Here is a 14,043-nt window from a genome sequence, read left to right on the forward strand (position 1 = left end):
ACTCCGTGACCCGCCAGGGAAAGGGGGCCTAGGCCCATCCAGACCGGGGCCCAGTGCAGCAGCGCCCCCCGGCCCCACAGAGCCCGTGTGTCCCGCAATGTAAAATGAGTTTGACACCTCAGGTTTAGAGGCTCCGTCATTTTGGGTCACAGTGAATAAAGTTCATTTTGTAAAATACGGCCCATCTAAAAGGACTGGTGGATTCTCCAGTTATGCTCATGTGCTAATGAATCGTGAATAACAAGTTCAGTTTCAAAATATTAAGATGGTGATGTCAAAAACGCTTTCGAAGAAAATAAGTGACAACAGTGGCTACGCCCAGCTTTTATACTGCCAGTGATGCAGGGTTTCCAGTATACGCCCCAGCCCACAGCTGTCTCACCAAAGTATCAGAAATTCTATATTTAGAATTTAGAATTATATATAATTATAATTCCTAAATACTATTATTATTATTATCCTATTCTCCTTCATATTTTCTGTATTTCAATTTTGCTGTCATCTTTAAGTAATTTTTTTAGAGGTGTGTACTCGAGTTACAGAAAGGTCCGGTCAGTAAACGAATGCCAGACCTCACAAATCTACCAGGAGATTCAGGAGATGGTGTCACGTAATCTTTCTTTCATCTGCAGTTCTCATGCTCTTCCTCATCTGGTAAGCAGCTATCAGGCAGTCAGAAATACGTGTTTCTCAAATAACATCAAAAACAGATCCTTTTTGTAACACTCTAGGTAGTCTGCCGCTCCGGGAACAGAGAAAACATACACTCCTACTTCCTCTGTGATCAAATTTTTTTTTGGTCTTCACAGAAACTAATCACCAAGAAATTTGATGATCTCAGCCTTCAAGTATGATCAATTTATTTGTGAGCTGTTGAGGAAATGATAAACCTTAGATCATGAAAATATTCTGCCACATAAAGTTAACAGTAAAACCATTGTTATTAAATCAGTAATAATCCTGCAAAAGGGCAGTACTGCAGGAAAGTGCTATTTGTCCATTATATTCCACTGACTTAACATGTCGCACACAATGTTAAAAGCTATTTGTGGAACACAGTGGACGTACTCGGGCTCGGAGAGCTCGCTGAGCTGAGGGAACTGTACGGGCCTGACTGCTGTGCGATCCCTCTGGATCACCTCCAGCACATACCTGAGAGACCAAAAAACCCCGGTGGTTAGACACAGACCAGCTTTAAAAAAAAGAAAAGAAAGAGGCACACGGGCTAAAGATTTTCACTAGATAACAGGGAAAGGGCTGGCTTTCTCTTTTGTGGCTTAACTAATATATATAAATTACAGTCTGTGACATTCAAACCCTTTTCAAACCGTTTACACAAGCTTGTCTGTGCCTTTTAAATCTCTTTGTATTTCACAATATATTTGAGATTTCTATCTGCTGACAGCCAGCAATGACTTAGCTCCCAGAGCTGAAGAGGGGAGCAATTGTCACAAGTACGACAGAGCAGGGTACAGATATGGCAGAATATTATATTCTTTGGAAAAACTGAAGAACTAAACAAGAGGACATGAGTCATATCTGTTCTTTTACCTTTGCTTAGGCTGCAATGTTCCGGACTTCATCTTCTCCTCCTCGAGTCGCCGGCAAACCTCCTCCAGCTGAATGAGGGGGCTGGGAGCTGGGTTGGGCGGCATGGTGGGATCCTGGATGAAAGGGTGAGACGGCTGCACACTGTTCCGCAGCTGACCACTGATGCACGGATGCATCGACCCTGTTGAGCCGAGGCGGGATCCTTCATGTCCAACAGTCCTTTTGGACCCAGTGGTGCTCCTATGATAAAAAACATATCAGCAATTTATTTAATAAAATAAAGAAACATGCTTATTTTAGCATATTTTAGCTTTACTTGTGCACTGGTGACGTAGTGGCATGAGCACATGTCTAAAATGTTTTAGTTTTATTTAATTAAAAAAAAGGGAAAAAAAATTATGTTTTCTAATAAAAGGTAATCACTGACCCATATGGGCTTCTCTTATGCTGAACCATTTCTTTCTGTCCTTCCATCAGCCACAAAAGGATCTTCTGGTTTTTCTCCATCTCCTCTCCAGGCCCCGGCATGTCATAAGGCCGCAATTCCTCACCTCTCTTTGATGCTCTTTTACACTGTGTGCCACCTCTCCCGCTGCAAAATAGAAAATAAATAACTGATAAGTAGAAAACAACAGGTATTTTTCATGTGTGAATTCAGTTTTTCTTAGTTTGTTCCTTACATGTACCCTGCATAGTCCATGGGGTTGGATCCCATGCCGTCTGCATAGCTGCGAGACTTTGATCCGTAATGACTTGACTCGATGCTCCAGGGAAAGCTCCCATGCACATGCGTGACTAAATCAGCCTCCACCTGCTCTTTGGGCTTGCCCACGCTTGTGTGGTGGCTATGGTGTTTGTGGTGGTACAAGTGGCTAGTTTCTCCCTTGAAACCGTGCCTGGATGCATGTTTACCCTGGCCTGGCATCCCAATCCCTTTTATCCCTGGGAAACCGTCTGGTGAGCGCGACTTCGGAGAATGACGGCCGGTTCCCGGCGACTGGCAGCCCGGGGTCTTCATGACTCGCTGCACGTGATCGTCCAAGATGCTCTCTGGGTTTTCTTCATGAGCATCTCCGACAAAAGGAGCGCTGTAGGTGTTGTCAGCATAGCGCGGGTTGTAATTCTGTGAATAAGCACCAGGGGGGAACCTGTGACTGGATAATGATGTTGCTGTGGCCATCATGACTTCGTCAGCCTCCTCTTCCTTTAGCACAAACACATATACGCACAATGTAAAAGATAAAACCTTGAAATAAAAATCTAAATAAAGATAAACACAACATATAACACAAAGAAAACACAAAAAAGGCTAACCTAACTTATAAATAATGTATATATACTCGTAGCATGGATTACAATGAATGTTTAAATCATATAGCAAATATGTAAACATGCATTTTATTTATTCACCAGCTGTGTTCCATGTGCACTATCAGCACAACTGATGCTATTCCACCAGGCTGCAGCTGCAGGACTTAATTCAACCTGAAGATGGCAGGTTTAACCTTAAGTTGAAATGTGTGTTCTCCTTCTTAATGCAGCAGTTTGGAGACAATCTATGAATACAACCGTTTCAGCATCCAAATAGCATATTTCTGTGGCTTCGTGTCATGACAAGCAGAATTGCTACAGCTCGAGCGCTGACTGACTGGGACAAAACTCTCTGGCAGACTCGTCTCCAGGGGGATTTAAAGGGTGGGGTGCTGCAGGCTTTCATAATAGGTTTTGATAAGCAGGCACTGTAGGAAGTGCAGGACGTGCAATGTTAAACGGAAAGAGTGAACGGAGAATGCCAGTCAAGAACTGCATGGTCATGTTGTTATTCCTATATGGCCCAGGATCTCACGCCTCTGTTAACAGAAATACTTTATTCTAAATGAAATACTGACATAACAAACCAACATAAAACATTACTAGATTTTTTTAATGTAAACTTCTAGGAGTGTAATGTCTCTAGAAATCCACACTTGAGCTCGAGCATAATACTTGATGTGAATGATATTTTAGCTTAGCACTAGCATGCTTCACTACTATACAATAAGGTCCCGTGGCTATTTAAATGAAGCAAAGGGCAGATTTACATGAGCACTTTAAAACTATTTCTCCACCTATTCAAACACATGTTGTTTACACCAAACCAAAATGAGCACCTATTTACAACAACGGCTCTTGACTTGTGGTTAAAACTGATGACACAGTCATCATGTAATCCTACTGCCCCCTGTAATCTCAACAGTCATGCCAGTAGGTTGTCCAGAGCGACAGTAAAGACCTTAAGCATTCAGTTTTACCCTGATAATAATATATTCATCATAATTTCCCGGGGAAATTTGGATAAAGAGAAAACATTTTATTGTAGGTGGAGAAATGAGCACCATACGCCTTTTATTTTGCCTCCTGTATAAAGTTGGGAACATTTTGGCAGAGAAAGAAGGTAAAGGGGAGAATATGTATATATGGAAAGACAGATTTTACTTTTCATTTTTAACCAGCACAAGCTCAAACCTTTCATGCCAGTTATGTCAATAATTAAATCAACCTTCAATAGATCTCCACTTGTAAACATGCCAAACCATCTTTTGAGCGCTGCCTCTGTGCTCGCCATCCTCTTACTCCAACTGTGTGAAAAGGAAACTCAGCCTGTTCATACACGCAGTTAACTTTCTCATGCCCACGGCTTTCTTAGATGCAGCTGTATTGCAAAATATGACCCATGCAGCCAAGTATTTTTTGGCAAGTTTTTAAGTAATTGATGTTTCTTTACATCTCCGCGTTCCATCCGGATATCTGCGCTAGCCGAGCCCACAAAATCCACACAGAACAATGAAGAAGAGACGAGCAGATATTTCAAGGAATCAATGAGAGCCCTGCTCACAATCTTTTGCCGATAATTTGCTTACTCCGTACAATAATTACATTATGTGAAGTCCTAATCAAATTTTGTGCAGAATGCATGACGGAGCTGTGGAAAGCTGAAAAGTTGCATTGTCATGGAATCAGATTTTGGATTTTTTAACAAGATGGCACACCCTTAAAAATCTAATTTTATGCTACAGACATAACTATATCACATTTTACTGCTTCTAATATCCTCATTTACAAGCTAAAACCCAAGCTCACATTTCCAAAGTATTACTTGATGAATGGCGTCCTCGCCTCCCGTTTCCACAGGCCAAACCTTCAGCTGCGTGATGGCACCTTCTTTCCTTTCATAGCTACCCACATAAATTGCCTGCCTTGAGACTTAATACTTGGCACCGTACACTGAGGGAGATTTCATTTGTGGTTTCAGGAACCATTTCATCAACATTCAAGTGACATCAAACAGGCGGCTCACTGTTCCAGGCTTACAAGTGGCGGCATGTGCAGGTGCTCCATCTGATTCACAGACAAAGCCAGATTGCTGACAGGCCAAGGACAGAATTCTCCAAGTGATTCATAATGTTTTTTTATTCCCTATTCAAATGGTTGGCCTCATTAATTTCATTAAGGCCAGGTGGATTTAAGTCTCCTTTGTTACTGAAGACTTAAAGCTCAACGGCCGAGCACACACCTCACAGTCTGGCTCAGAAATAAGCATCGGTACAATCTACTGTTACACTTCAACCAGCAATCTGCTTTTCAATAAGCTTTCACAATCTATTCAAGTATTCTTTTATTAAAGTAAACCAAACTTAGTAAATTGGGAAAACAGAGCTCTTTGATTTTACCATTTGCACTGTGAGGACTTTAAATGTGATCTTTAAAACCAGCCCTTCATGTTGCAATCACAAACAATCTCTGACTCAAGCTTTGCAAATGAAAAAATGTTTTAAGTTTAGTTCTTTAGGTCACTGTACTGCATTTTTCATTATTAGCTGACATATTACTGATGACATAGCAAATAAAAAAGAATTATTCCTTTGTCCCAAAGCATTTTTAACTTTAGGAACTCATAGTTTAATTTCCCCTATCCCCTCATCACTAAAATCCTTCAGTTGTGTTACACAGTAGTAGCAATATTCAGCTCCTAACACTTCCTCACATGACTTGAATGTGTAACCAGTAGCTCTGCACTGTTGAGACTATATTAGAGGTCATTCAGTGAACACGTGGTTCCATTCAGCCTGAACCTCTGTAGAAACCGCTAAAGGATGCTTCTTATTCATATAAATTAGACGGAATTAACAAAATACAGCTTCTGATTGTTCTTTCAATAGTATACGCTTCTTCAGAAAACAGAGAGAACATACCAACTGTACTCTCTTCAGTCGTTCCTCTAGTTTCTCCTGAGCCTCCCTCTCTTTCAGTACGCCCTCCAGTCTCCTGATCAGCTCTGCAGCAAACCTTTCTGGCTCCACGTGTATATCCTTTGGAATCCGGTTTGGGCGCTGGAGAAAGAAATGTCAAAATGTAAGCACTGCTGCATTACTGTCAAAGCCACTTCAGCAGTCCCAGGATGTTTTCCCACCTTGGCCTCCAACATCCTTTCAGCAATCACATTAAAGTACTTAAACATAAGCAGGAAGACATTAAACTAGATGGTGTTGAGTGTTAAAAACACCAAAGGGATAATAAATTTAAGTATTAGCAAATGTGCCACAACTTTACCACTAAATATCACTAAAGCTGATGGGCTTTTTTTCAGTATGCTTCATTCACTGCTGTAAAATACTCTTAACCTTGCAAGTCTGAGTATTTGCTCAAGACTGATTGGTGTGAACCATGAAAAACCTTAAAAGAAGTATTAACAGTAATTATTTCTGAAGATGTGGGTTTGCTCCCCAGCAGTAGGGACTCACCAGTTTGGTATCTGAATCATTTAGTCTTCAATTCAGTTAATAATATTTCATAAGTATAAGTATGAATGGTAAAAATACAAGAAATGACCAGACGTTAATCTTATTGAAGTTTTAAGACATGAACTAAAAATATTAATGATAATTTTAATGAGCTAAAACTGTTTTGTTGGAATAAAATGGCACAAAATTATTGTTTGTGCTGCTTAAGGAGGTTCTCTGACATAAAAGTAAGATAAGATAACTCTTAATTGTCATTGCACAGTCATACCTCGTACAATAACACAACGAAATTGGAAAACTGTCCCATGTCGCCACTAAACACAAAAAAAACACAACACAGTAAACCTTAAAGTGCAAAAAAAAGGTATGAATAATAAATTAAAGAATGAATGTTCATTGTGCATTATTGCCCCCCCCCACAAAAATAGCTAATCAGGTCAGCTGTTAGCACTGATTAGGGCTATTGCCCCGTTGTAAAAACAACAGGGCAATGTAGTTCATATATTTAACTAACATAAAGATCAAATCACATTTTCTCATAAACACAGTTATCTTAGAAATACATCACTTACATTATTTTACTTACTTACATTATAATACATATATTTGATAAAGGTGTCTTTCTTTGTGAGGACATAAAGAGATTTAGACCAGATTTAATAACGGCCTCATTCTACAGATATGTGACAAATTCAATTTAAAGCAGGAATGCTTGGTCCCTACAGTGAGGGGGATCCATCAGAGCTGTTATGCTGTGGGAGCATTTTTCTGGCATAGCTGGGCCCAACTAGACCCCTGCTTTTCCGGGTGTTCGTCTTTCATGTCTGTCATGATGGAAGTAGTCTGCTGAATTGAAAGACAGTCATGCGTAGGTCTTGTGGGGGTTGGGATGAGTATCAAAATGATGTAAAACATATGCTACTGCTTTTACCATAGGCATATTTAAACCTTGTTAACCGACTGCAGATTTAACACACCACAGTCACAAAAACTCTAAATGGAGGCTTTGGGAGAACTGTCCAGTAGAGTTCCTGGGACCTCGAGAATTAACACCAATGAGCACTAAAGCTGTACCAGCATCCATTAGCCCTACACCTTAGAAAGACAGTTAATGTTGTTTTTTGTCCTTTTAAATAAGGTTTTAAATAATATTAAGCACTGCATGATTTCCTTCCACTTTTCCACCACTTCAATTTATTTCCTTGTTTGATTGCTTTTTTAGTGTACCTACCTTTAAGTATTTGTATGTTAATATAATTACATTGTCATTTCAAATAAAATAAATTCTACTGAAATTCTACTTAATTACACAGGAACTGCAACTTTAGTCTTGGTTTTTTTTGTAAAGTGTACAATTTCTTCTCCTGTCAGTGTATGCAATTACACTGCAATCTTACCTATTCAAACTGTGCCCCCCGATTTGAATCCAGTAAGTGCAAAAATAACTTGACAAGAGACTCTTCTTTAAACATATTTAAAACATAATCTCTGTTTTTTCTTATTAAAAAAAAACTGAAGAGTAATTTGTTAGGGGTAGAGATTTGGACTCTTCTATATAGTCAATTCTTACATCTTAATGAGAGGCTGGATGAGGCATTTTAATTTGACGCTTTACTCCAAGGCCTAATTAGAGCTCGAGTTTCCTACCAAGAGAGAGCAGGAGCTGCAGAGGGAGGCATCAGGCTGTCACAGGGAAAGGTTCATGTCTACTAGGCTTCAAGCGCACGCAGCTTAGGAAAGCATCAAGCTGCATTTAGACAGACTACTCTTTCACCATCAGCTATTCTTATACTCCATCACAGGACCCCGCGACACAGCAGAGCTTAAATATGCACATCTCCAATGGCGGAGCAGAGAAAAATAAGCCAGGAACCGACAGCTAAAGGTGTCGAGGCAGAAATGGAGAGAAAAGGGAAATAACCCATGAATAACTCACTGGAATATGAGGTAGTGGCACTAGCCCATTTGCTCTGGCACTTTCATGCATCTCGCGGCGATGCTGCTTGCGGTATCTGTAGGGTGGAACCCCATCTCTGGAATTAAACAAAGACATTTTCATAAAACATGCTCATGAATAAACAACAGAGGCAGCTTTGAAGTTGAAAGCTTTTCACAGAATTTGTGCCTAAAATGAACACCTAGATAGTGATTAATTCGTAAAGCAGGACAGGTATGCTCACAGGCTAATAGTGTCCCTTCTGCACAAGCGGCGTTGCACATTATGGTCACATATCACATGCAGAAGAGTGTCATTTTATATGATATTACTCATTCTGGGGTTTTTTTCCCGTTCTGGAAGTCCTGGATCAGTTAGCTGATAACAGCCTCTAATCCATTCAGCTTCAAAAACATTTTTGTCCAGTTGTGCATGCTTTGAAGCTTCGTTGGCTGAATTCCCCAGTGTCATATCTGCAACTAAAAGTCTTTATTTTGCATATCTTCATTCAAAAGCACACAACTGGCTATGACTTAAAAACACTGAAATCCAAGTTGCACTAAAATATATACTATTCCCACATATAATAGGATCCTGTCTATTTTATTGGTGAAGGTAAAACTGTCATTCCCCTAAAAGTTGTAACCTGCATAGCCTTTTTTAACTGGTACAACTGTGTGTGAAATGTTTGGATGAAGCCAAAATACATACACACTGCTGTCTGTAAGGGAAATGGTGTCTGCGTCACTGGACATGCTCTGTTGCTCACTGTCATTGGCGCTGGTGGCAGGAGCCATAACATGGCCAGTGTTGACGTAGTACGGGTTGATTGTCTCCCGACATGGTGCATGCCTGGAAAAATGAGGGGAAAAAAGAAAGAAGAAAAAAACAAAAAACAGGACATGCTGACAAAAGGGTAACAAACAGAAGTAGACCGAGATATGAAAGGCATCCTCAAGTTTTTTGGATGATTTCTAAGGTAGTTAACATACCAACATAAAAAAGATTAGAAATGCTACATCTTGTAAAACACCAGCCTTCAGGCCAAGAATCAGTTGAACTGAGTGCATTAATGAGAAGTCAGTTTTGTTTTGTTTTTTGTGCAGTATAGGCAGCAGTGTGCTGTCTTCACAACTTTGAAGCAAAGAATAAAGGAGCAGAGGGCATACAATTTGCATGTAAAAACAAATCAATACATGAATGAATATTTGTTGATTGATTGATATTTTATCTTGCTTTTTTTAAACTGAGTTTGCCTCAAAGTAAGGATGAAGTAAGCAGGATGGATAAACTCTATGTCACTACATTCTGGAGTTTATTTGTTCCTGCTATTTATTTTCTGTAATATACTCATTTAAATGTTTTCCATCTGTCAGAAAGCTCTATTATGATAACAGAACCTGCAGCTCTTGTAGCTGGATGAAGATTTCTATCTTCAACCACAGGAATGAGGATAGGAGAACATGAGAGTCCTTCGATTTAATTCTTCATATTTGCTTAATTTTTTGCCATTGTTGGCATAAGTGAGATTGGATTTAAGTTCATATAGACCCACCAATTATACACAACTTAGGTCATTTGCAAATACTATACAGTGTTTTCCCAAGTTTGACAGTGAGCCTAATGCTAGTTTATATCAATCCCCTGACCCCTCCTGACCCCTCGTGCCACCTGACTGCCAGTGATTCACATCTGAAAAATGTCTGGCACAAGGAAGCAGAGGCTTCAAAGGCCATAAACAGCCATTAACTGCGAGTTATGAGTGACTCCGTTTGTTCATACAGTGTAAAAGGTCTTTATCTTTTTTATTTATTTTTTTGCTGCTGTAATATCCTGTCACTCGCACTTCTATCTCTTTGGCATGGCTTACACAAACAGGCTCTCAACCAGAGTAAAGTAAGAGCAACAGAGAGCAAGAAAGGCTAGCAACAGCATTTTTGATAGCATTTCAGCATGTAAAATACCCTGTGACTCAAATGCCCTGTGTGCCCTGTGGCTCAAATCAGAGTCACAGGGCATTGGGGGCCTATTCCAGCTGTCATAGGGCAAAAGGCAGGGTACAACCTGGACAGACCACCAGTCCACAGCAGGAACACAGAGATGACCATTCACGCTCACATTCACACCTACGGACAATTATAGGATCACCTTACGTGCATGCTTTTGGATAGTCGGGGGAAGCTGGAGTACTTTGGGAGAACACAGGAACTTGGAGAACATGTAAACTCCAGATGGCCTGATCAGGGATCTTATTGCTCTGAGGCAACAGTGCTGACTGCTGTACCATCATGCCATGCTCTTCAAATTCAATACCAGAGTATTGGACAGTCAAATGTCAGACACATCCAGATGCAATTTTTCCTCATAGATTTAATGAAATTTTGGGAAACTTCTTTTAAAACCTTTTACATTTTTAGAAAACATTTCTATAAATGTTTTTCTGTAACTGTGAGACACCTGCTGCTGCCTATCTTGGCCAGGTCTCCCTTGAAAAGGAGGTTTTTAATCTCAATGGGATCTTCCTGGTTAAATAAAGGTTAATAAAAATTATACATGAAAGACATCGATACTTTCTTTTCAAATTGCAATTTCCTGAAGTCCTTTTTTCCTTGTTAAGAGCCAGAGTTCAAAACAAAATCACTGCACTCAACTTCATTAACATTTAGCTTATAAATATGTTATAATTATGAATAATTAGAACGCCAGGTTAGCAAAGGGCTAGTACAAGTATAAAAATTGCATTCTATCAAAACCTTTAAACTGGTAATTGTGGAGTATGTGGTAACAGTTTTGATACAACTGAAAGAAGAAAAGGTGTTATCTGTTTACTGGTTTCTTAACCCACCACCTCTGTTCAATGATAGTCATTCACTGGGTACATAGATGCTTTCTTTAAGGCCAGAGTATTTCCGGCCCGATTGTCGCTTTTCTCGCCACTGTAACATTGTCTCAAATTGCAGTATTCTCCTGAATGATAGGTGTCGCAACTCAGATAATACTGGCACATAAATACTGATATACAAGGAAAATAAGCCAAAACCAGAAGCAAAGATTTGACTTTTTGTTTTTTTGCAAAGTTTTCGCAAATTCACAAATTCTCAAGTTTTCAAAACGTTGCAAAATCTTCCTCTGTATATCTGTAAGTCTCTGAGCTTCTGTGCTGGAATATCATTAAAGTGGCCGTAAAAAACCCGACACGATCGTACACTCGTGTCTTCAACCCAGCTTCGGCGCCCGGTTTCAAAAGCGGCGAGGTACACGACCTGACTGGCTGAAGCGCCACAAAGATTTTGGCATGCAACACACGAAGCTACGTCAAAATCAGCACACGACACCCGCGATAATGAGCGTAGGGCCATTAGTCGTATCAAACCATCTCCGTCACCGAACACTGAACACTCGTCTCTTCGATACATTCAGGCATAGCTCTCGAAACGTGCATTTCAGCATTCTTTGCCAGCCAGGAAGAAAGCATGGGTGGCACTGGCAGTTCAAGATTTTAACTTGAAAAATGCAATACAGTATCTCAGTATCTCTATCTAACTTACACAATATAAAAATTGTGACTAATATTATTATTCCATGTGCAACTCAACTCTACTTAAGCCTGGTGATTGTTGTGGGGTGGCTTTTAATATTACTCAGAGGCAACAACAACTTTCATTGAAAATAACAAATATAGTGAAGTCGTGCCTTTGAAATATAACTTTAACTTTAATGAGAACAAATCTGACTCGTTCACATTGCAAAAATCTCCCAAAACATTAATGCACATAAAGGCTATTCTCTTTCAAGTCATCTGATTTCTTAAAGCTGTTCTGAAAGACTATTTAATGTCTCTTGTTGCCTGTCTCTGAAGAGATCTGACAAAACTGCTGTAAAATTTAGTTTCACAAAAACCCAATGGGTGATGCTTTAAAAATGAAATGCTTTTTTGTAATTCTGGCCAAATGCTTGATTGCTGAAATAATGATGTGGAAATAAGCTCACAAGTGTGTTTCAATCACAACTTAAAACCTCTTTATCAGTTGCCGTGTAGATTTTCACCAGCAAATGCCCGAAATGCCTGCGGCAGAAGCTTTTTTTTTTTTGTTCCTTTCTATATTTTGGATAAGATTTCAAACATTCATATCCTCCAACAGAGCCTTTTGCATTCTGCACTCTGCAGATATCAGCTAGTAAGAGCCTAGGTGCCCACAGTGAACGAATTTGGAAAGAAAGGGTAGTAGTCATGCTCACGCTGTTTAACTGACCAAATGATTATCGGGATTTTTTCAGTCACAGATACATAGTACGGGGCTGTGTTCAATATTGCTGCAACAGAGAACTTTCTATCTGTAAGGTACTCTATGTTCGTCAGCTGATGTAAATTCCTGTCCCCACCATCATACCGCTGCTACTGCAGGAACAGAGGTCAAACATGCCAACATTTTTGTAGTCTGACAGTGATGCAAATTGAAAATTATACATAACAGCAAATTAGGCAATTGCGTTAAAGTCTTACAATGTAGCTATTTACGTTGTAGCAATAACCGAACAATGCTACAAGTGCTCCTTGTGAGATTTCAACAGTGACGCACACCAAACATGCTTCTGTTGGACATTTTTACTGCAAGAGTCCTTAACCCTCTGCTGAAGCCGTAACCTTAGTTCACACTAAGTTTTAGAAGTTGACTTCCTATCAGCCCTTGTAACAAAGTTTCTGTTTCTAAGCGGCTTTTTTTTAAATTTAACAGGATTATAATTTCCTTTGCCTTTGAATCATCTAGATCCTGGTCTAAATACTCAGAACCTACCAAAGCCAATAAAATATCACTTCTTTCTGTCAGTCTCTCGACTGCTGTATGTTGGAAAGGTTCCATGCATAAAATATCACTGAGATCTACCCACATATATTCAGTACATTCTGTAATATAACCAACCTTAAACCAAAGTTTTCTTTCCCTTCATACAGCTCCGAGCTATTAATTATTATCACTATTATGCATATTTAAATATCAAGGAAAAGATTACCAACAAACCTAAGGCCAGCCTATACAAAAAAAAAGAATAAGAAAGAAATCCAAGTATTGCATCAGTGAAGATTTGTCTTGTTTGATTAATCAGACTTGGTCTTCCGGGGCATTTCCAGTTCACTCATGCAGACATTACCAAATATAACAGCACATAGCTATAGGTAATTTTAATAAACCACCAGTTCTGTTCAGCTGTTAAGAATGCAATCAGAAATATCAGCAGTGGAATAAATACTGTGAACAACAAGAGCATGTGCAGGAGCATGACAGGCAAACACAAAACAGTACACCTCGACTCAACACTTGACTGGCGCTAAAAAGCCAAGACTTTGTAGACCTGGACATTGGTATGCAGCTGATGTGCTTCAGAATACAAAAAATGAACTTTGTCCCAATTCTACATAACACATTCCACTTTTTATTAGCATATTTTCTTTGACTTTAAGCTGCACTATTGACTATGTAATGTACTGAAAGCTTGCAGCAGATGTGTAAACTGAAAAAAGATCATATAGGATTGTGCATTCCAACATGTCATATTGTTGTGAAGATTTTAATATTTTTGTGAATTAAAATTCAAAAAGGATCCCTACTTTAAGGATCTATTAACAGCCCTGGCTAACAGTAAAAAAAATGTTTGGGAGCTCTAGACTAAACAGTCAAACAGGATTTTTGCAATATTTTATTATGGAGCCCTCATATACAGAGGAAAGGGAAGGCAAAGATTACAAACTCCAGGGTCAATGATTTCAGGAGAACT

At 39.4% G+C, this 14,043-nt stretch overlaps 1 protein-coding gene across 8 annotated transcripts in view; it reads right to left on the reverse strand.

Annotated features, from left to right (window-relative positions):
* axin1 (axin 1) overlaps window positions 1-14,043 on the reverse strand; it is a 32,213-nt gene that overhangs the window by 7,554 nt on the left and 10,616 nt on the right. For 7 of the 8 annotated variants that reach the window (XM_005920266.3, XM_042218624.1, XM_005920265.3 and 4 more), the window contains 6 exons: window positions 8,980-9,120; window positions 8,269-8,365; window positions 5,784-5,921; window positions 2,232-2,755; window positions 1,979-2,143; window positions 1,552-1,791 (listed from right to left, as the gene is read on the reverse strand). In XM_005920266.3, coding sequence (XP_005920328.1) covers window positions 1,552-1,791; window positions 1,979-2,143; window positions 2,232-2,755; window positions 5,784-5,921; window positions 8,269-8,365; window positions 8,980-9,120 — 1,305 coding nt within the window. The remainder of the gene's footprint in view (window positions 1-1,551; window positions 1,792-1,978; window positions 2,144-2,231; window positions 2,756-5,783; window positions 5,922-8,268; window positions 8,366-8,979; window positions 9,121-14,043) is intronic. The other variant, XM_042218627.1, reaches the window with a different exon arrangement.

Source organism: Haplochromis burtoni, unplaced genomic scaffold (assembly GCF_018398535.1).
Source record: "Haplochromis burtoni strain Fernald_Lab_line unplaced genomic scaffold, NCSU_Asbu1 Contig_21, whole genome shotgun sequence".
Classification (NCBI taxonomy): Eukaryota; Metazoa; Chordata; class Actinopteri; order Cichliformes; family Cichlidae; genus Haplochromis; species Haplochromis burtoni.